Source organism: Nerophis lumbriciformis, linkage group LG14 (genome assembly GCF_033978685.3).
Source record: "Nerophis lumbriciformis linkage group LG14, RoL_Nlum_v2.1, whole genome shotgun sequence".
Taxonomy (NCBI): domain Eukaryota; kingdom Metazoa; phylum Chordata; class Actinopteri; order Syngnathiformes; family Syngnathidae; genus Nerophis; species Nerophis lumbriciformis.
Window position 1 is genome coordinate 29,568,765 of NC_084561.2, and position 23,919 is coordinate 29,592,683.

Consider the following 23,919-nt stretch of genomic DNA (forward strand, 5'->3'; position numbering starts at 1 on the left):
AAACAAAAAAACAATGAAAGTGTCAACTGTATATGGCTTGTATATATGCATTTTCATAAAAGGAATAAAAAGAAATGATGATGATGATGATGATGAATGAAAACAAGTTTGACACCCTGGTGTCTACGTTACCTCCTGTATCGGTGTAGTAGACCAGCCGCCACTAGTTGTGCTGCGGCCCTTTTATATCCAATCTCCCGCGTTCAGCGTTGGGCGGAAGTGGAGCGCATGCTTTTCCTCTATTTAAGCGCGCCAACTAGGACCTCCACAACACAGGTCTTGAACAAACTGTCACATTCACGACTCGGCCGTTTCACGCCTCCGAGCCCACGTTAAAGATGCCAGAGGAAACGTCCGTCTCGACAAGCTCTGCGAGGTAAAAAAAAAAAAAAAAGCTAGTAATTTGCTACTTTTATGTTCGAACGAATCACGACCTGATTGTTAGCTACTCGCGTTGATGTTTTCTCGCGTTGATATCGTGACTTTTCCACAATAGTCGTGACGGCAAATGTGTGCAATGTGTAAAGTAACTCTGGTTCTTTGTGGCCTTTACGTATTGGGTGCTCGTGGAAATGCTAACGCACAAACTAGCCAGAAGTGGCTAGCTAACAGCAACACGGCTACGCTTAACACGTCATGGCTGAAGTGCGTGTACGTTAACCGTCAAGGTGAAACGTCGAGCACATCACTGCACGTTAAGTACGTTTGGCGGATGTTGTGTGAGAGTACTGACTAAATTTGTGTTGTTTTTGGCTGCAGCGTGGACGAGAAGCCGTGCTCGTCGTCAGCAGCCGCGATGGACAGGTGGGTGTCTCGGCATGAAGTCAACTGTTCTACGTTATGGTTCGTTTCAGTGTTGCCAGAAATGATATTATGTTTCCTATCAGACATCTTATAAGTAGACGCAGCATTGGCTGCTGTGACGCGAGAAATTCGGCCGCCATCTTGAAGTGGTGATGAGGAGCCGGCGAGCACCCTAAACTGACAGTTGACAGGTAGAAAACAAAGATGCCGGGCTGATGTTCAGCGTTTCCCTGCTCAAATGAGCGGACTGTTGAAAATAGGAATCCGGGGATTACTTTTCACAAGTAAGATTTAACATTAAAGTATTATTGGTTGTATTTTGTGAAAAGAATATTACCACAGAGTTGAGAAGGAGCAAAGATCTTCAATAGTACTGAAATAGTAGCCGCTAGCAAACAAGAGTATGACCATAATAGAATTGCTTGTCAATGAAATTAATTAAATTGAAAAATGTCATACTTGAATAACATAAAGTTGAAATAAATGATGAAGATAAAGATTGTAAAAGCCAACAAAATATCAATACAAAGTGTCAAGACAGAATATACTCTCCTGCTGCTGCAGCAGCAACAGAGATAGTCTATAGGTCCCTAAGATATATAGATATCTATTGTATTCATACATTGTTTATGTAGGATATATGCATGTGTGTACCGGTGTGTGTATATATAACTTAATCATATTGTTTCTTGAATTTAAAAATAGCTGATTGTTTTTTTCCCCCCTTCTCTGGGATTATATTCCCAGTTTTGAACTGACATCTGGGGCCGTATTTATCAAGCGTCTTAGAGTGCCATTTTACACTTAAGTCCTGAGAATTTGCGAAATTATTCCTACTCTCAAACTTAAGAATAAAAGCTATTTATCAACTTTTTTAAGTCTAAGAATCACTCCTGCTCTCCACGATATTTAAGAGACCTTCAGAGGTGTCCTAAGTGGTTAGGAGTTGCCAGCGGGGGATGGCACTGAGGCGAGAGAGACGTGCACGAACGTTCAGGGAGCGGAAGGATGTCCTGGCTTTGTTTGATGACGAGCAGCTGATCAAACGATATCGTTTAGACAGAGCGGGTATTATTTTTGTCACAGATTTTAATAAGGGCCGTCATCTCATCAGCAACATCACGCAGCAGAGCTTTCACAGCAGAACTAAAGGTCATCACAATGCTTCGATATCTCGCCACTGGGAAAATCAATTGGAAAGAAAAGGAAACATTTATTTTTGATTCATTGCCAATATTGTTTGTTTTGTATTATTTTGTAGTTTATTGTCAAAATATACACTCCCATTGTCCACTTAAATATTTCTAAGATATTTCTTTATTCTTAGACAAGGGATTCCCTTCCGTGATTGGTCATTTCTATAGACACAGAAATTACGTCACCTAAAATTCCGTTTACGGCACATAGTAATGTCGTAATTTAGCTCTGAGTGTGACACTTAAGATTCAGTCCTACACTTCGCTGAAAGTGTGAGTAAGACGCTTGATAACTAACTTTTAAGTGCAGCTTTCAGCGAATAATTTCTTTACTCAGTCAACTCTTAGCAGACTTCTTAGGAGTAATTCTAAGACGCTTGATAAATACGGCCCCTGGTCACTAATAGCATATAAGAATATTCTATTACTGTTAAACAAACTATGAATGATAAAACCCGCCAAAACATGTGTCCTTTATCATTGCTACACGTATGACAAAAAACTGCATTAAAATCAGTGGTATTCAGTGGGGTAAGATTAATTAAATGCGCTGACAGTTCATTGCTCCTGCCAAATGAATCGCACTGAGTGGAGCGGATCACCACTCCATGATGGCGGCCCCGCGTCTCGTCGGCGCCAGTAGGCAGTAGCGGTCGATGCTGCGTCTACTTATGAGATGTGTATGGTACCTATGGCCAGTGTTGCCCACTCCTCAGTAAGGAAAGTAGCTATTGGCTGTCATAAAAGTCGCTAGATGACGTCATCGTCTTATTTGCATGATTTCTTGCGGTGGATGCTGTAGGACGTATACAAAAGTTAGTTTAACAGAAAAGGAAGGTAATATTAGAACTGCAATGTAACCTTTTGATTCTTGGGTTTTTATGTTGGAGTTGGGCTGGGCGATATGGCGAAAAAGTATATCTCCATATATTTTTACTTAAATTTGATATATATTTTCCGGTGAAAGTATACATATAAGGATATTCATTTTTGAGCTAGATTCACTGAAATAGAAGTGAATGAAAACTGTACTGTAAGCAGTCAGTGGTACATTTATTAACCCAGTTAGTCGGGATGGGTATTAACAGCTCAGAAAAGAAACCGTTCAAGTAGCACAGAATTACATAACATAAATAAAATAGAAAAATATTATTTTTACATTAAAAAAAAACATGGCTGTGCAAATACATTTTTGGCAGCATTTCTTGTGCAAAATATGCCTGGCTTGGCGACTCGAACAGTTTTGATTTGGGCTTACATGGTAAACAACTCAAATTAATGTTTTATCCAGACTCCTACATTTGTCCAAATGTGGCCAAGTAGGCGCATTGTGGGTTTCCTGGACGTCGTCTACATTGCTAAAAGAAAAATCTAAAGAAGAGAATCCCTCTGCCATCTTCCACTAGTTTTTAAGATATAAATCGCTCTTCTCTCCTACGACTCTCGGCGTAATTTGGGATGTCTGTTGTGATTTCCCTTCCTGGATCAATGGCCCGCCCTATCTTGCCTCTGATTGGCCTAATCTTAACCAATCGTCACTCATCATAGTAAACAACCAATCATGGATGTTCTTGTACGTGCAAGCACATCTTGGAAGGAGAGGGATTTAGTAGCCGATTAAAGGGAGTTGGGAATCGATATTACGATATTTTCTTAATTCATATCTTGTTTAAAAATATATCGATATATCGCCAGGCCCTAGTTGGAGTATTAGTTTAAAAGAATGGAGGGTTGTGATATTCACTCACTAACCATGTTAATATGAACGATGGAATTGGTACATTGCAGGGATTTATATTAGTTTCACGTGGCAGTAAATAAATATTTACATCTCACTCTTCAAACCAAGGCGGAAAGAAGGGGCAGCTTTGCACATGCTCGTTATTTCATTTGCAGTCTGGAGGGATTTGGGTCTCTTCTGTACTGACATGATTATCTAGCTAGATGTTCCACTTTTGTTACAGAGACCCACGGACGAGGTGAGTGACAAAGGTGGTGTACAGTAGGCAAATCAAATTCATGATTTAAGTCAACTTCCGTCTGGGAACTCGGAAATTCCGGCCTGGAGCGCGCCATAAAAGTCCAGACAGCAAATGTTTTGCACAAGCGCGATCTTCTGCAATTCCCGCCCTGTGAAGGTGTCTACTCTATCCGAGCAGCAGCACCAGTCACTGCTCGTTGAGGACAGTAACTGCTGCGTGCTTTCACCTCCGTTTTCAAGACATAGGAAAGTCTCAAATCACCGGAAAAGTCACTAGATTTGCCGATCTTGGCTGTTTACGAAAAAGTCGCCAAGAGGATTGGAAAGGCGCCAGATTTAGCGACAAAGTTGGCAACACTGCGTACCATAAATTAAAGATAGGATAATCGTATTAAGATATATCGTAAATACGTGATTTGATGTTGCTGAATATTTCCTACAGTAAAATATTAGTCCATGTGTATATATAGTATGCCACATAACATCCTGAGACCTACGCTAGTAAAATTTATATTTTTCAATATAAATGTAATTATTTACAACTTAATTTGTAATGCTTTGTATGTAATTGTTATGGTGAATACAATATACAGTAGTTTTTAAATAAACAGACTTATTGTAGAATTTTCATTGCTGTGGACAATATTATCTACAGAGTACTTTTTTCTAGTCTTTAGAAAGACTAATTAGGCATCTAGCATTCAGCTATCGCTGACCACTTCTGACTAGGAACGTGATAATATCAACGCAATCCTCTATATGCGGCAGTATGTCTGAGCTGTGAATGTATGTTTGTTTATCCTTTTTATGAACTGTCGAACATGAACCTGCTGAGAAGCTGTTGATTGAGCAGGCCAGATTTGCTTCAAGTCTTTTCCTGTGTAGTTAATAACATTCAATAGTCTGCACATGGCCACGATAAGTTTTACACAAATTAGGATCATTAAATATTTTCATATAGCATAAATGTTTAACATGATTAGAGCCCACTAAACACAAGTCACTTGTTTTGGAGTTTTTCTGATTCAATATATGTCCAGAGGAAGTAAGGATTTAAGTAACAAATACCAGATTACAAAAGAGGGTTTTACGCTGCTTCGGGAAGAAAGGAGAGAAAAAGAATCCAGAGGGACAAAGAACTCTTGCAGAGCTTTATAGCTTTTGGAAATGGGAGCGGAGGGTTTAGGCAAAATGTATTATCTTGGTTAGGGGAGAAAGATGAGCAAAACGCACTTTATTTTGATGCGATAAACTGAGATATGCTCCAGCACCCCCCGTGACCCCTAACACTACAAGCGGTAGAAAATGGATCGATGGATAAGCCAAAACCAGGAATGTTTGATTCAACATTGGACTGGGAGTCACTAAGAATCCCATTTGAAGAGTAACATTTGACAAAGGACAAATGCAACATGAATTGGTGATCTCTCAACATCCGAACAATCTTTGTCCTATTCACAGAGAAGGTGGGGGGTTTGGAGACAGCCCCAGGAATGCGTAAAGGGTCATAAGTGTCTTATCTTTGGCCAAAACGGACAAATGCAGCGAAGACCGCAGCATACACAAACACACACTTAGACTCGAATTGTGGTATTAGACAAGAGATTATTAAAATATTAATTTTGCCATTACAATCTACATTCTTTTCACAAATATAGTAATCTTGACTGTGTTATACTGTAGGTTTAAAGTACTCTCCGATAGCCTGGACGATCCACCGAGCGTTTGTATGGCCGTCACCCGGCCACAAAAACACAGGCATGATGTGGAAATACTTTGCCACATCCTTGATAATTCCTGTGTTCTGCACAACTTGATTTAGTTGACAATACATGTGGTGGTGTTGCACGTCTCGTTGTCATTCCACATTGCTCAAGCAAAAGCTGTGCCACTTATGTCGCAGAAGCTGCCATTGAAGGAATAGCACCCCACCTGGCTGTAAAAAAAAAAAAAAAAAGCACAGAAGGCGATTTACATCCGGTGCAGTGCAGCATGTACGCTTTGATTGCTAATAGCGGTGTTAAAGGAAAACAAGCATGTTATGGGATTTATTCAGTTATTTGTACAGAGGGGCAAAATATCGCACATGGCATCTCTCGATTGTTTTAATGACTGTTTGCATTCCAACAGTTCTGTTGACGTCATGGAGGAGGCGAATAAGCTGATCGGCACAGGGAACAGACATTTAGTGATGGGTGACATGGTCTCTGCAGTCGCTGCCTTTCAGGATGCATGCGGCATGTTGTGAGTATATGTAGATCAGCTGAAAGGTGCATTCACACAACTGTTCTACTTTTTCACCAAACAGGAGTGACTGTTCAAAACCTGTTTAATTGCTTGTAAAAGCTTTAAACTAGATACTCACTACTTGTGTCCTCAGAGCTGCCAGGTATGGAGATACTGCAGATGAGTGTGCTGAGGCTCTTTTCTTGTGTGGGAAATCCCTGTTGGAGCTTGCCAGGTAAGCAAGTGTTTTTTTTTACCACATTAATAGTAAGGATTGTCCGAAGTTTTGGTTACTGTTAAATTAAAATAATGTGGGGGTAGTCACTATTTTATTGATGAAATATGCTAAAACCGATCCAATGGAGGGCAATATCTTCCAGAGAACCAACATTCTTTGCTGTGGAAGTTCTTTTGTCATTTACAAATATTGGGGAATATACTTGGTATACAAAATTTAATGCTGGTTCTCTGAAATATATATTTTATTGTCACACTTTAAACACAGCTGCTGTAGTTTTTTTTTTTTTTTTTTTTTTTTTTTTTTTTTTTTTGTCTGTTTAGCATTGAGTATTGTTTAGGCGAACTGTTGCTATACATTGTTGTTCAAACAATGCTACTGTTCAAGCTGTGTAATGTTAGAGGCCAAAAAATATTAAATATACTGGTTGAATAGAACCTGCCTCGTTTTAAATGACTACTTACACTTACTTTGCAACTATATTTTAATGTTTGCTTCATTATGGTGGTACTTGAAGCTAAGTTTTTTTCTGAAGTAGTATTTGGTGAAAAATGTTTGACAACCAATGTTCTAGATGCTGGGTTGCATTGATTTGTTGGCATCTTTGTTAGGACGGAGAACACGGTCCTTGGAAATGCCTTGGAGGGAGTACCAGAAGAATCTGAAGATGAGGAGCAGCCTAGTAACTCCAATATTGAGAGTGCAAACAACCTTGATGGTAAGAATGTCAGATCTGGAGCTTCCAAATGAACATAAATGATTTTAATAATACTTGGCATTAGTCTGAATAAAAGTTGAAACTGACAGTGAAAGTAAGTTTTAAAAAGATAATTTTTAGGATAACAAATGACCAACTAAAATGATTTCCTACATGCCACTCTGGTGCAGAAAACACTCGCGATGAGCTCCGAAAACAGGTCTATGACGCAATGGCAGAGAAGCCTGAGGAAGTAGAAACGAAGCTGGAATTGGAGAATGAGAAAAACACAGCTGAGGTGAAACAGGAAAATGGCGGGGCAAAATCTTCAACCGATCAAGTTTGCAATGAAACCGGAACGCCGTCCACTTCCGAAGTGACTAATGTGGTTGAGGAAGCTCAAGTGAATGGCGTTGATGAGGAAAGCCCGTGTTTTGTGAACGGTACTACAGAAAGCCTCACAGAGTCTCCTGCAAAAGGAAATGTTGAGACTGAAGGTGATGGAGGGCAGAATGGTGAGAAGGCTGAGGAAGACGATGGTGACTCCAAACCTGAGGAGGAAGCAATGGGGCAGAATGGTGAGAAGACTGAGGAAGATGATGGCGACTCCAAACCTGAGGAGGAAGCAATGGGGCAGAATGGTGAGAAGACTGAGGAAGACGATGGCGACTTCAAACCTGAGGAAGAAGCAGAGGGCAGGCAGATTTTCAATATAATACACGTGCATGATGGGTGCAGCACTATATTTTGGGTGTTTTTATTAGTATGTGTTCTGTGCACTTTATCAGAGTAAAGGAAATTCACAATAGAAAACTTATAAATAAATGTTTTTGTTCTTGTGCATATGTCTACACTGCTTGTCACAAGATGAATTAACTTACAACTATTTATTCGCAGATGATGAAGATGATGATGGTGATGACGAGGGAGTAGAGGTAAATGGTGAACAGGTAAGCTGCTTCTGTTTGCTCTTTTGTTTGGTATTTTATTTAAATTTTTTCTGTCAGGAAGAGGACGAAGTTGGAAATCTGCAATTGGCTTGGGAAATGCTGGAGCTGGCAAAGTTCATCTACTTAAGGTGAGAACAAGAATTTTTAGGGCGCATTCACACCCGGCCTGACATCTACTTGGGGCCCACTTCAAACGTAGTATTTGCAGATGACACAACTGCGTTTTGTTCAGGAGAGAACACACAGTAGGTAACACAACAAATTTAAAAATGTTTTGACAAAAACAGACTCTTTGTATCTCAGCAAAACTAAAATAATGCTATTCGGTAACCGTAGAAGGGAAAGTCAAAACACAAATGCAAAGTAGATATTGAAAGGGTGAAATGCTATCATTAACAACCCTTATGTAAGACATGTTTTTCATTAGCATATCAACTACTAAATGAACGCTAGCAAAAATCAGCCAATAGAAGTCGCTCTATTCCGCTTATAAAGCACTCTTAAACATCATACACCTCTGTTTTTATATACATGCTGTATTTATGTAATGTAGTAACAGGCACATGTAATATTTACGTATTTTTATCATTAAGCATACAACGACATATTTCAGACTCCTCACAACGTTCGCTTTTCTCTTAAAAAGCAAATACTACTAATCGTAGACTGCATGAGAGATTGATATGACTACTTTGGGACAAATGATAATCTAGAATCTTTAATTGTGAAGCGTGAATATGAGGATGAGCTACAAATTTACAAACCCCGTTTCCATGTGAGTTGGGAAATTGTGTTGGATGTAAATATAAACGAAATGCAATGATTTGCAAATCCTTTTCAACCCATATTCAATTGAATGCACTACAAAGGCAAGATATTTGATGTTCAAACTCATAAACTTTATTTTTTTTTTGCAAATGATAATTAACTTTGAATGTCATGGCTGCAACACGTGCCAAAGTAGTTGGAAAGGGCATGTTCACCATTGTGTTAAATCACCTTTTCTTTTAACAACACTCTGTTAACGTTTGGGAACTGAGGAGACACATTTTTTTAAGCTTCTCAGGTGGAATTCTTTCCCATTCTTGCTTGATGTACAGCTTAAGTTGTTCAACAGTCCGGGGGTCTCCGTTGTGGTATTTTAGGCTTCATAATGCACCACACATTTTCAATGGGAGACAGGTCTGGACTACAGGCAAGCCAGTCTAGTACCCGCACTCTTTTACTATGAAGCCACATTGATGTAACACGTGGCTTGGCATTGTCTTGCTGAAATAAGCAGGGGCGTCCACGGTAACGTTGCTTGGATGGCAACATATGTTGCTCCAAAACCTGTATGTACCTTTCAGCAATAATGGCGCCTTCACAGATGTGTAAGTTACCCATGTCTTGGGCACTAATACACCCCCATACCATCACAGATGCTGGCTTTTCAACTTTGCGCCTATAACAATACGGATGGTTCTTTTCCTCTTTTGGTCCTGAGGACACGACGTCCACAGTTTCCAAAAACAATTTGAAATGTGGACTCGTCAGACCACAGAACACTTTTCCACTTTGTATCAGTCCATCTTAGATGAGCTCAGGCCCAGCGAAGCAGACGGCGTTTCTGGGTGATGTTGATAAACGGTTTTCGCCTTTCATAGGAGAGTTTTAACTTGCACTTACAGATGTAGCGACCAACTGTAGTTACTGACAGTGGGTTTCTGAAGTGTTCCTGAGCCCATGTGGTGATACAGCCTGAGGGATCGAAGGTCACGGGCTTACGTGCAGTGATTTCTCCAGATTCTCTGAACCCTTTGATGATATTATGGACCGTAGATGGTGAAATCCCTAAATTCCTTGTAATAGCTGGTTGAGAAATGTTTTTCTTAAACTGTTCAACAATTTGCTCACACATTTGTTGACAAAGTGGTGACCCTCGCCCCATCCTTGTTTGTGAATGACTGAGCATTTCATGGAATCTACTTTTATACCCAATCATGGCACCCACCTGTTCTCAATTTGCCTGTTCACCTGTGGGATGTTCCAAATAAGTGTTTGATGAGCATTCCTCAACTTTATCAGTATTTATTGCCACCTTTCCCAACTTCTTTGTCAAGTGTTGCTGGCGTCAAATTCTAAAGTTAATGATTATTTGCAACAAAAAAAAGTTTATCAGTTTGAACATCAAATATGTTGTCTTTGTAGCATATTCAACTGAATATGGGTTGAAAATGATTTGCAAATCATTGTATTCCGTTTATATTTACATCTAACACAATTTCCCAACTCCTATGGAAACGGGGTTTGTAGAAGCTGTGTTAAACCGATGCAGCTTTAGTGAAACACTTGGCATCATGTAGCAGCATTGCTAAGTGCTAAACAAGAAAAGCAAACTGAACATTCACTTACTGTACAATGTCTGTTCTCACTTGTATGCTGACTGGTGGGATGTTTATCTTCCCGTTGAGATGAAGACAGGGTTTTCCCTAATTTGCCAAAATACCTGTGGCGGTGGGGCATGGTCAATGTGACGTAATCACTTGATTTGCTGTGATACATATATCCTTTTAAAAAGCAACAAATGTGAACATACATTTAAAACAAATCTGTTACGTATAGTATTAACATTTTTCTTATCTGTTTGTTCTATTAAATATTGTTGCTTACACAATGTACTTTGAAGAAATCTCTTTTAAAAACAATCCTTTTTCTTTATTATCTAATCTAGCTTTTATTTAGTGTTATTGTAGACTGTACTCGGGTTTAGACTCTTTTAAATCTGTCGCTCCATGTCCGTGACAAAAAGGGACTCGAGCTGCAGAGAGCCTGACGTCACACTTGCTTTCGTGCTGCCTTTCTCTCAAATAAAAGCTGCTAGTCATCTTAATTTGTGAAGATCGCTGTCCACGGGTATATCTCAGATATATTAAAGTATGTCCACCGCGCGGACCATTGCCTCTTCCGCTCCAGACAACCCTGTGCGTAGAGCTTACGTCATCACAACATTCAGTTTTGGGAGCACGGTTATGGTGATAACTTTTTTTTCCGGGTAAATTTTCGATGCATCAGTCAATAGTGCGCAAATAATAAACTATATATAGCCAGAGGTGGGTAGAGTAGCCAGAAATTGTACTGAAGTAAGAGAACTGTTACTTTAGAGATTTATTACTCAAATAAAAGTAAGGAGTAGTCACCCAAATATTTACTTGAGTAAAAGTAAAAAGTATGTTGTGAAAAAACTACTCAAGTACTGAGTAACTGATGAGTAACCTGTTCGTTTAATGACTGCAACAAATGCACAAAAACATAAAAATAGCAATGAGCAAATTCAGAGCCAGGAATATCTCTTAAGCAACTAAAACAATAATATATATTAAATAATACATTAACATAAAAAAATTAAGGCAAATTGAGCCACAATAACTTAACAGCACCATAGGCTCAGACGGCAGAGATAACAAAGGACAATAACAAGTTAGCCTTTACGCAAACCATAAACTGATAGGTGTGGGGTGCACCTGAGAACACACGGTGCACTTCTGACTGGTGTTTCTATGCATGCGTGAGTGTGTGCGACTGTGCGTGTGTGTGTCTGTCTATGAGGCTGCGGTGCGTTAATAAATGTCCCCACACGATGTACATTTGACAGTGATTCATAGCAGGGAAGCTAACATCAGCCTACAGTGACAGCCAAAATATCTACTAACGTTACTTACCGTGATGTGCTTCCTCAAATTTGACGTTGAGTTCATGTAAGCTTAAGCTTGTTAATCATGTGACCGCCTGGTTCTGTTTGATTGGTGAAACGGAGTCAAACGTCACCAGTGACTGTATTTGATTGGTGAAACGCAGGCATGCGATCGATCCTACTTTGAAGGTTTGTCTGACAAACCAAAACAAACAAAGCGTGCATTAACAGATCGATAAAAATCAGTAGCGAGCTGAATGTAGATAAATGGAGCGGACTAAAAGTAGCGTTTCTTCTCTATAAATATACTCAAGTAAAAGTATGTTGCATTAAAACTACTCTTAGAAGTACAATTTATCCCAAAAGTTACTCAAGTAGATGTAACTGAGTAAATGTAGCGCGTTACTACCCACCTCTGTATATAGCCATTCATATTGTAAATACCTGCTGGTGTTAATGTGTATGTTATGATAGTAATTTTACCCATGGTCTGTGAACACAATGTCGGTGGAGAATGAAGCTTTGTGTCTAGGAGTGACTCGCCGAGGCAGACGTTTGCACCGAGGAAATACTTGTTGGAATGGGGCCCGTTAGCATACAATTGGCAAAAGCTAAAAGAGCGTCAGACTCTTGTTTTCTTCTAAACTCTACAATACATTATATTTTATTCTGTTAGGTGTGGCGGCTAATATGAAGCCGTGGCGCACCGCCACAATAAAATACATTAAGGGGAAACTCTGGAAGAATGAATCATAATCCTGTAAAGACAAAAAAGTATTTTCGCCATGTCGAAGTTGACCAGTTTCTGTTTGACTACATGTAAGTAAACATTGATTGATGATACATTATTCCTCTATACAGGCATGATTTATCTCCAATAAACGTTCACCAACTGTAAGGCAATGCATAGGGTAGTTTGCTCTCTGATCACAGCGCGGCTAAGAAATTAGCGTGGCTGCATTTGCTCTTATAATAGGGCATGCAACTGACGATTATTTTGATTGTTGATCAGTCTACTAATCGAGTAATAAAGCATCAACATATTTAATAGCTCTCATTTTTCCATGGACTTCTAAATGAGTTATTTTAGGCATGTGTTTAGTAACAACAAAGATGATTACTTCATTCATAAAATATGTATTAATACTGTAACTGTGCTGCTGTTACAAATTAAAATTACAAAAAATTCTCCAAATAAAAAAGAGAGGCAAAGTGATAAAAAAAAAAACCTTGTTCATGTAATAAAGAAAACTGTTAAAATAGCAGAGATGAGAACAAAACACAATCTAACTTCCTCAAAGAAAACATTTTGTGATTACAAAGCTGCCCACTGGTGTATTGATTACATTTTGGTAGTTTGACTCAATGTCCATCCATCCATTTTCTTACCGCTTGTCCCTTTTTGGGGTTGCGGGGGGTGCTGCAGCCTCTCAGCTGCACATGGGCAGAAGGCAGGGTACACCCTGGACAAGTCACCACCTCATTGCAGGGCCAACACAGACAAACAACATTCACACACTAGGGCCAATTTAGTGTTGCCAATCAACCTATCCCCAGGTGCATGTTTTTGGAGGTGGGAGGAAGCCGGAGTACCCGGAGGGAACCAATTTTTAAAATGTTGGTTATTTAATAGATTGTATGTTTAATCTTATGATACCTCTGTGTGCGGCGTTTGTCTTTTTTTCCATGGTATTGCAAATTGACGTTGCTTTTAAAATGTACTTTAATTGGTTAGCTGACTGACTTTGGCTAAAATACGTTTTTCACACAACTTCATCTCACTCTTGTCAGCCAGCATGGTAGAAGCTAGCACTTACAGAGGTTAAGACCACACCCCCCCCCAAATGTCCGACGACATGTCTCTGCTTTTAAATGCTCCCGTATTACAGATGTACTGCCGTAAAAACAAGGTCAGCTTTGCAAATTGAGCAAGGTATTCATGTTTTTAACAAGACTAAATATTCTCACACATTACATGTTATCACTGGCGCTGTTGATGGCGAGTGACCCACTTCCGCCCGGACTAACAAGTGATGACATCACGACTCTCGTCGACTATTCGTTGCAGCCCTATCTTATATTAACTTGGTTAATATTCGGGTCATGACATATCGTTGGTTTTTGGTGTTTTTTTAGGGGGCTTAATAAGTGCAATAGAGTACTCCCATTAGCTGTGTTTGCCACCTCGTACTTGCCGTGTATTCTGAATTATAATGCTTAATATACAAAATACATTGATGCAAATTGCCTCAACCGGGAGTACTTACCTTGGGGTACTAAAGTGCCCTTATAAGGTTGATCCTGAAGTTATGACTGCCACAAGCATTGTATGAAGAAGAAAAAATTCACACACCTGTGAAATTAAAATAATGGAGCAAGTTAGAAGTGATGTGACAAGCAACCGGGGTGAAGTATGAATGGTCAGTTTGAGTGGAGGCTAAGTCTATCACAATACAAATGGCCTAGTGAGTCAGGCTTGTGCAAAATTCCGAATTTAAAATTGCCCCACACCAAAAGTTGTTTAAGTGGAATTAACTTAATTACAATTCATAGAAAGTACTTGCAGCCAAGTAACCGGTATAATTTGTCAAGTTTAATGGTTTTGGCTTAAATAAAAAATATTGTACACTTTAATTAACAAATTATCTTCCATTTTGAATATTTGGATAAAGTGAAGCATTCTTGGAAATATTTTCCATTTGTCATATTACATTGTTTTTATCGAATATGCTTTTCTTGTCCATGTGACATGCTGTAATTAAATTTGTACATGAGGTTCATAAAAATAGGTCATATGTGAAATTTAAATATAATTTTAAAAGGCAATCTCATTTAAAGTTGTAATTTTGCACAAGCCTGGTGCCTGTGCCCAGAATGAGTCACTATTTGTAGGTCACAAGACAGAACTGAAATTACTGTCTTATTTCCTTCAGAAAGGAAAGCAAAGAAGACCAGCTTATGGCAGCCCAGGCCTTCTTAAAACTTGGAGAAGTCAGTACAGAAACAGGTACGTTTTTTTTTTTTAACTCTTTATGGGACGCAATGAATTTAAATATTTTTTATTTATTTTTTTCAATATTCCAGAAGTTAAATTTTGTATCACGATCTTTACAGCTAATTGAAAGTTCCTTTTTAATAGTGTAATGCTTGGATTTTACTGCTATGTCCCACCCATTGAATATATGTGGTCAGGCTCGTGCTGTTTTCAATGAGTGCTTGGTGCCTTTTAGCCTTTCTCTGAGGAAAAAAATGCCCTATATTTGTGTTTTTGGCTGTACAAATCGTGAATCGTTTATTCAGAGTTCCTTAAGAGGTTATCAAAAAGGGCGGAAGAGTGCAAAAGTTTGAAGTGATCACTTTGTTAAAATGTTCGATATACTTAATGTTTATTTCCTATTAAGTATTGATATTTATTTCTTAAGCATGTTTGCTAAGAATAGGGATGTATACAGAGCACTGGTATTTTTAAGTACCTGTTCCTAATTGGGTCGATCCAAGTGGGCTGTGAAAATTCTGGGCTAATGATACTGCTATCGGTACTTTATCAGCTGCCCGTTGTAATTATGACACGCGCGCACTGAAACATTCATTCAGGCACCGCTGCAAAGCATAAAAAACACGATTGATCAGCCAATCGGAGTCTACCTTTTTTCCGTCCCACTTCCAGGTGGGCGGAAGTACCGTATTTTTCGGACTATAAGACGCAGTTTTTTTTCATAGTTTGGCCGGGGGTGCGACTTATACTCAGTAGTGACTTATGTGTGAAATTAACACATTACCGTAAAATATCAAATATTATTTAGCTCATTCACGTAAGAAACTAGACTTATAAGATTTCATCGGATTTAGCGATTATGAGTGACAGATTGTTTGGTAAACGTATAGCATGTTCTATATGTTAGTTACTTGAATGACTCTTACCATAATATGTTACGTTAACATACCAGGCACGTTCTCAGTTGGTTATTTATGCGTCGTATAATAAACTTATTCAGCCTGTTGTTCACTATTCTTTATTTATTTTAAATTGCCTTTCAAATGTCTATTCTTGGTGTTGGGTTTTATCAAATAAATTTCCCCAAAAAATGCGACTTATACTACAGTGCGACTAGGGATGATGTTTGATAAGAAATTATCGAGTTCGAACCTATTATCGAATCCTCTTATCGAACAGATTCCTTATCGATTCTCTTATCGAGTCCAGATAGGTTGTTGTATATGGGGGGAAAAACACACTATTTGGTTTAACAAAAGCTCACTTTTATTATATAAGAAAAAAATAAAATAAATAAATATTGACTGTTACCCCCCTAAAAAAATAAAATAAATAAATATTGATTGTTGTTACCCAAAGTATATTACGGTAAGTGGGATTTTTCAGAAAAACTAATATATACAGTAACACAAAAACAACCTGTCTCTGTGATCACTATAGGTGTATAAATAATATAGTGTTAAATAAAATCAGTCCCTTGGGCACAAAACTGAAAATAATACAGCTCTCCAAAAAGTGCAGTTCTGCTGCTATTTGACATAACTGTTTGTTATGATGCTTTGACATTTTTGCACTTTATTTCTTTTTTGAAAGAAAATTCTATGAAGAGAAAAGTTGTTTGCAAATGTGGTTACAATGCTAAAAAATGAAGTTAAAGCTAAAAAAAGAATTACACTTTATTGAGTTAACATTATTTCTATATAGGGGAAAGATGTGATGTTATGAGCTAAGAAAAATAACTACACTACCCAGCATGCAACGGGAGTGAAGACCATGCGCGGTAGCCCCGAAAAGTGTTGTTGCATGTCGCCACCCGGCAGCTAAGAATGAGGTTATGAGCACGCTGTGAAAGTAAACGTCAAGAACTCAGCCAACACGCCTCGTCTGCATTATTTATAATTAGACAAGACAACACATATACAGTGTCATTTTGTTTTGTTTACAAGAAAAGAAAAACAAAAGTTAAAAAAGGGAATGTTGTGTTATTATATATTATTATTTATATGTATGTGCTGCGGTTGCTTTAAGAATGTTGCGACAGCTGCCGTAAAAGAGGTGCGTTGCTAGCCTGGTTGTTATGTTTCCGGTTGGTCGTAAAAGTGTTCGTCATGTGTTTGTACCCTGCTCAAATCTCTCAGTAAAGTTATTCATTGGATTGTACCTTTTTTGTTTTGAACATTATTACACCTTGGAGCACTTTTTCCGGTCCATTGTTTTTCCTGCTTTCCCTATCTGCGCCTAATGACTGAGCTACGTGACATAATTTCTTGTGATGTCACACGGAGCATTTCTGGTCGGCACCGGATTCGTTCCCAGGGATTCGAATAAAGAACCAACTCTTTTTCTTTACTACAGTGGTCTCGATAACGGGTACCGGTTCTCAAAAAGGGATTTGAGTCCAAGGACTCTGTCCTTTTCTTATCAAACCGGGAAAACCGGTTTCGAGTATCATCCCTAAGTGCGACTTATACGTTTTTTTCCCTTCTTTAATATGCATTTTCAGCTGGTGCTACTTATACTCCGAAAAATACCGTAAACAGAATTATAGGTTTACATGTCATTGAAATTGCGAATGGAATCAATGTTTGCTAAAAACAGAATGTAAATGAGGATAGCTGTGGAAACAGTCGTAGTTTGACTGAGAGGAAAAGGGGAAACCAACAACTTATCAAACATTCACCTCCACGGAGACCTGCTAGCCAGGGGCAAGCTGTCTATACACAGCCCTGCACGGTGCACCATTCTGGGGCCATTTTTGTGCTTGCTTCTGGGACACACGGCCACCTCAAACTAACTCCAAAATACAGAGCCAAACATTTCCCAAATGAATTTGTACATATCAGGCGATATGTTTCTTTGGCAAATATGACTACTTGTCGCCATAAAGCTGTGAAAAACACCTGCTACTACTGCGTCCAGTTGTGGACGCAACCACCGTTTAAACCTCTTCATTGGTAAGTTACTAACATGACTGCTTCTAATACTATAGTTGGAGGACCAGTGTTGAAATAACTGACACAGCTTTCTTTTTCTTCGAAACATGTAAAGTCAACTTTATTGGTACATTGTTATTGTGCTTTTTCTTCTTTTAATTTACTTTTTTTTTCTAATTCACCTAAAATGTTAATATTGAAGTATTCCCTAGTTTATTTGTTTTTTAGTACAGATGCTATAAATCTGGCAGGTTAAAAACTATTAAATTGATAATAGATGGTAGGATTTTATTTTTTTGTCATAACGCCCGCCCTTAAGATGTGGTAATGATGATCACAAATAAGGAAACACCACACAAGTTTAACAATATTTTCTCCTCAAAATACCCTCATAGTCCAGTGTCAAGCAATAGAGTAATCCACTGGCCAATTAAATTGAAACAATATAATAATCAAAGTTCCTTAATGGCAAGATGGCATCCGCTGACAGGTCTCTGGCGGCTGTTTGCGTTGAATCAAAACACATTGTAACGGCACACCTACCTAATATGCTAATTGATTGTATTAGTTTATGATGTACAGTACCATGTAAAAGGTCTGTGCTCTGCCTACATTATTTTCATCCAAGTGTAATTGTAAAAGAAACGACGCATCTGTGTGGTGGTACAAGATGACATAAGTGCATTGCACTGAAAACATGGTTGACTTGTTTAGAATTAAAAAAGCAATGTTGATCAACTTTTGAGATGTTGCATGTTAATAACCTTGTGCCAATAAAAATTGTAAAAAAAAAACAAACACTTAAGTTGTTTTGTTTTTTATACCAATTACATATCGTACCAATAAGGGTATGGATGAAATCTTAACGATATAGAGCCCAGCTACGAGTGTTTTGAAAAGCACCAGCTCGGTGAGTCTAAATAAAAGAAAGCAAATGTGAGTAAAACCTAAGAGTTAAGCTTTTACCAAATGCAGCAATCAGAAATAAAGCTTTCACCACATACACAATGTTGACGTCTAGATATATTTTGATAAAGATGGGGAAACGCGTGAGTACTCGTAAACAGCGCATGCTAACAACAAACATGGCAGTAGGCAGACTCAGTTACATTGTGAAATGCAACCTTACCCGAGCAAAAACTATGCATATTTATCTGGGAGAGTTTATATCCATTTCCTTGACCCAACCAACACAAAGTTGTAAACCTCCATGCTTTTCCAAGTTTTCATCTGTATTTTCGTATATAGAATGGCGTCTAGAGCAGTGGTCCCCAACCAACGGTCCGTTGATCGATTGGTACCGGGCCGCACAAGAATTAAAAAAATATATATATATATTTAATTAAATTTAACATAAAAAACACAATACACTTACAATTAGTGCACCAACCCAAAAAACCTCCCTCCCCATTTACACTCATTCGCACAAAAGGTTTTTTTTCTTTATTTCCGGTTCCTACATTATATATCAATACAGTCTGCAGGGATACAGTCTGTAAGCACACATGATTGTATTTTTTTTATGACAAAAAAAAATCACCCCCCCCCTCACCCATCCGTGAGTACAAAAAGGTTGGGGACCACTGGTCTAGAGCACATGATAGTCCGGTTTGTCTGGGAAGGTGACCGACGTATAATCCTTTTATCACTCAACAAACTGTTTTTGATAAAGTATAAGGATCTATTCCGTTGCTTTTTTTTTCTCAGAAAAATGTAAGCCTATGCAGTTGCTTGGTTGACCACCACTGGTTTTCACTTTTGGGAAAAAGTCATGTTATAGAATCGAAGCAATGTGACACATTTGCTTGTACTTGTACACAGTGCAGTTTTGATTAAACCAAAGTGTGCCATCATGTGATATGGTCAAATGTATGTGTATGAATGTCTACAAAACATTTTAGTGTGCACTTTTGACTCCTGTGCTTCTTCTTAAAGGCAACTATCCTCAGGCTCTTGATGATTTCCAGGAGTGTTTAGCGCTGCAGCTTAAGCACCTTCCTCCTCACAGCCGTCTGCTGGCTGAGACCCATTACCATGTTGCCACAACACTTGGTTTCATGGTTAAGTTCAACCTGGCTATCCAGCACTACAGCAGCTCCATAAAAGTGATAGAGACCCGCCTGGGTGAGACCAAATTTTCTTTGACTTACATGTTCATTTATTAACAAGTTTACTGCAGTCAAATGCCCTTGTCTTGCACCTAATTGGCTTCTGAGCAGACTTTTGTGTGTAGCCATGTTGCAGGAGATCATAAATGCTGCAGAGGGCACAGAAAATGCTGCAGAAGACAAGACCGAGATGGAGGAACTGAAGCAGCTTCTGCCGGACATCAAGGAGAAAATAGAGGATGCCAAAGAAAGCCAGAGGACCATTAGCACAGCCTCCCAGGCCATCCAGCAGACACTTGTATGTTCCAATACATAACAAAATGCTTTATAAAGCTCAACATGTCATGTGACTAGTTTTGTTTATGCTGCCTTGTTGGAGAAACAGCTGCTTGATTGAATACAATAGTACAACATGAAACGTAATTGGACAAACATAGCTGACTCCTATAATGCACGCAGTGTGCATTTTACCACTTGAGTCAGCAATAATGGACACAGTTCCAAATCTACAGTTTTAGGACATGTACAACCACCATTAACTTTGCCGTCCTACAATCTTAAATCAAGAAGTATTTCCCCTTAAAAATATAACTTGCAGCATTGGAGCAACAATTACATTTTTGATTTGTTTTCTGCTGGGAATTGGTGTGAGCCAACAAGCATTTAGTTTCTGTGTTGGCATGCTACCCCTTCAGAATATGAGTTAGTCTAAGACTGGGGGTCCAACTTGCCTTTAAAGGGTACCTATGATTTAATGTACATTCAACACCTTTCCTTTTTATGTCTATATATTGGATATTCTTTGGTGCAAACTTTGCACTGCAGTCACATATACCCCACTATCTGTGTGTTTGCAAATAACTCATGCATTCCCTTAGATTTTAAATGAAACCCTCAGTCACAATTTATCTTTGTAAAATATTAGCGGTGATATTAAGGGTAGAGTTACAAGATCGGGAAAACATGTATTCACCGGTTGCATTAGTTATGCACATTGCTGCATGTGTCACTGAATGTCCCAAGTTGATCTTGTGTGCATGACACAATAAGACAAATGATACCTAAATGTTTTTTGTTTTAATATACCAAGTATTAATGTTGCAAGCTTTACTGGCAAAGTTTAGTGGTGACTCTAATTTTGTATTGGCCCATTTTGACAAAACAGTCCAGTGTAAAATGTTGTGGACCAACATGGAAGTATTTACGCTGTTGACTTTAAGCAGGTGGAAGGGTATTAGACAAGGGGTGACACGTGAGGCGGTTTGACAGCCAGAAATGGCCATGCAAGCAGAGCGTGCGTACAAGAAATGCACACAAGTACAAAACAAGCACGTTGTGTAAATTGTAAATAAAAACAGAATACAATGATTTGCAAATCTTTTTCAACTTATGTTCAATTGAATACACTGCAAAGACAATATATTTAATTTTCGAACTGAGAAACTTTTTTTTTTTTTTTTTTTTTTTGCAAATCATTAACTTAGAATTTAATTGCAGCAACACATTGCAAAAAAGTTGACAAGGGGGCATTTTTACCACTGTTACATCGCCTTTCCTTAACACTCTGTAAATGTTTAGGAACTGAGACCAATTTTGGATTTACAGCTTTAGTTGTTAAACAGTCCGGGGTCTCCATTGTCATCTTCTAGGCTTCATAATGCGTCACCCATTTTCAATGGGAGACAGGTCTGGACCACATGCAGGCCAGTCTAGTACCTGCACTTTTACTACGAAGCCACGCTATTGCAACATGTGCAGAATGTAGATTGGCATTGTCTTGCTGAAATAAGCAGGGGTGTCCATGAAAAAGGTGTTTGGATGGCAAAATGTTGCTCCAAAACCTGTACATACCTTTCAGCATTAATGGTGCCTTCACAGATGTAAGTTACCCGTGCCTTGGGCACTAATACACCCCCATACATCACAGATGCTGGCTTTTGAAATTTGCGCTTATAACAATCCGGATAGTTCTTTTCCTCTTCGGACCGGAGGACACAACGTCCACAGCTTCCAAAAACAATTGGAAATGTGGACTCGTCAGACCACAGAACATTTTTCCACTTTGCATCAGTCCATCTTAGATGAGCTCGGGCCCAGCGAAGCCGGCGGCGTTTCTGGGTGTTGTTGATAAATGGCTTTTCGCTTTGCATAGAGTTTTAACTTGCACTTACAGATGCAGCAACCAACTGTAGTTACGGACCATTGTCTGAACCTTTTGATAATATGGACCGTATTTGGTGAACCCCCTAAATTCCTTGCAACAGCTCGTTGAGAAATGTTCTAAAACTGTTCGACAATTTGCTCACGCATTTGTTCACAAAGGGGTGACCGTCACCCCATCCTTGTTTGTGAATGACTGAGCATTTCATGGAAGCTGCTATACACCCAATCACGGCACCCACCTGTTCACCTGTGGGATGTTCCACATAAGTGTTTGATGAGCATTCGTCAACTTTCTTTTTTGCCACTTGTGCCAGCTTTTTAAAACATGTTGCAGGCATCAAATTCCAAATGAGCTAATATTTGCAAAAAATGTTTTCCAGTTCGAATGTTAAGTATCTTGTCTTTGCAGTCTATTCAATTGCATATAGGTTAAAAATGATTTTCAAATCATTGTATTCTGTTATTTACGGTTTACAGAATTTGCCAACTTCATTTGTACTTCCACAACAGACTTAAACTGAATTTAAAACAAAAAAGAGATATTGTGCACACACTGTTCAGTCATTAACGTCTTGTCTATCATAGTTTAGACTGCACAGAGAAACCAAACAGCTTGTTTTTCCCCTTCCAATATGGTGTGTGGTGCATGCAAGGATGTGTAACTTGTCCTGAGTGCTATACTCTTCATATTTACTTAAACACAAACTGTAGCTGTGTTGTGAAGTCTTGCTAATGCTGGTAAATCTCTTGCAGGGTGGTGCTTCAACATCATCAGCATCGTTCAGTGAAAACTCTGGCCAATCTTCAGCCTTCGCCACTCCCGCCCAGGTAAGAATCCACCAATCACTGATCACATAGCTAGTTTATAACCTAATTTTGATGTGGAAATGCATTATTTTTATTTTATTTTTCAAGATCCAATTAAAATCAACTGACAGCTCATCATCCTCTAAAGTGGCCTCAGACATCTCTCACCTCGTCAGAAAAAAGGTGAAGTCTTCGTCCCCTAGATTTATTGTATTTTTTGGAGCAGACAAAGGGTCAGTTTACTTTAATGGGAGTTATTCTCTTATTAATATAACTTTGAACTTGTCAAGGCTTTTAAGGAAGTTGACTTTAAGGAAGTTGACATGTTCAGAAAAGGAGCCCTTTTGTTTTTTACGATTTGATCTTATTGGCGTGACTCTTGCTGCTTAAAGGGTTGTAGTGTGCATGTTTTACAGAGTCTGTCAGCTGTTTGCATGGTGCATTAATTGGTGTTTTTTTCCATATTTGTTTTTGCTCCCACAAAATTAACATGGATTACAGTTGTGAGGTCTTGTCTTCTATATTTCTACAGAGGAAACCAGAGGAGGTGAGCCCAGTAAAGGATGCTGATGCTAAACAGGCTAAACAGGAAGCCACAGTTAATGGCAGTGGGGATTCTAGTGGCAGCAACGGAGTTGAGGAGGAAAAGTCACAGGAGGCGAGTGCTAGGCTTGTGTTGTACCGTAATACTTCTCAGCAAAAAATCTGTACAAAGTACATCAGACATTTGCACTACTTGGATCGAATTGGGTTGAGCTTCCATTTTGTAATTTTTGATCAGAGGATTGTTTGTCCATGTAAGCTAACTTTTGTTTTTTTTCTTTATGGATACAGGCTACAAATGACATGTTGGCACATTTTATTCGGTTTGTGTAAAATGCAAACAATTGTTATATTGCGAGATGATGAAGTGGAGATTAAATCTTGACCTGTTAATCTAAATTTTTCATTTCTTTTAGGTTGTCCAGTCTTCAGCGTGTCAAGCCTCTTCTTGAAAGCGCAGCTTGGATACCTACCACCGTTTGATGTTTTTGTTGTAAATAAGATCCATTTTCATAGATTTGTTTGTTCCAGTTTTGTATACTTGGAGTAAATAAATTTGCAGATGCAAATGTCCTATTTTTTTTAACTCTTCAATGTAGACTGAA

At 38.7% G+C, this 23,919-nt stretch overlaps 2 protein-coding genes across 6 annotated transcripts in view; one reads left to right on the forward strand and one right to left on the reverse strand.

The window, feature by feature from the left end:
• LOC133616415 (glypican-5-like) overlaps nucleotides 1-277 on the reverse strand; it is a 129,319-nt gene extending 129,042 nt beyond the window's left edge. The window contains exon 1 of one of the 2 annotated variants that reach the window (XM_061975618.2): nucleotides 133-277. The gene's annotated coding sequence lies outside the window, so the exon portion shown is untranslated. The remainder of the gene's footprint in view (nucleotides 1-132) is intronic. The other variant, XM_061975619.2, reaches the window with a different exon arrangement.
• On the forward strand, nucleotides 213-23,887 carry LOC133616416 (histone-binding protein N1/N2-like). Of its 4 annotated transcripts, none has more exons than XM_061975622.2 (15): nucleotides 215-376; nucleotides 760-804; nucleotides 6,112-6,225; nucleotides 6,362-6,442; nucleotides 7,057-7,163; nucleotides 7,334-7,837; nucleotides 8,040-8,077; nucleotides 8,150-8,220; nucleotides 14,699-14,772; nucleotides 19,629-19,817; nucleotides 19,927-20,099; nucleotides 22,718-22,792; nucleotides 22,880-22,954; nucleotides 23,304-23,429; nucleotides 23,731-23,887. In XM_061975622.2, the coding sequence occupies exons 1-15, from the start codon at nucleotides 339-341 to the stop codon at nucleotides 23,764-23,766; spliced, it is 1,746 nt and encodes a 581-aa protein (XP_061831606.2). In that variant the 5' UTR covers nucleotides 215-338; the 3' UTR covers nucleotides 23,767-23,887. The 4 variants fall into 4 exon arrangements, with proteins under 4 accessions (XP_061831608.2, XP_061831607.2, XP_061831606.2 ...); XM_061975621.2 differs by having other exon boundaries at nucleotides 216-376; nucleotides 8,040-8,092; XM_061975624.2 differs by lacking the exon at nucleotides 7,334-7,837 and having other exon boundaries at nucleotides 213-376.
• Nucleotides 23,888-23,919: the final 32 nt, after the last annotated feature.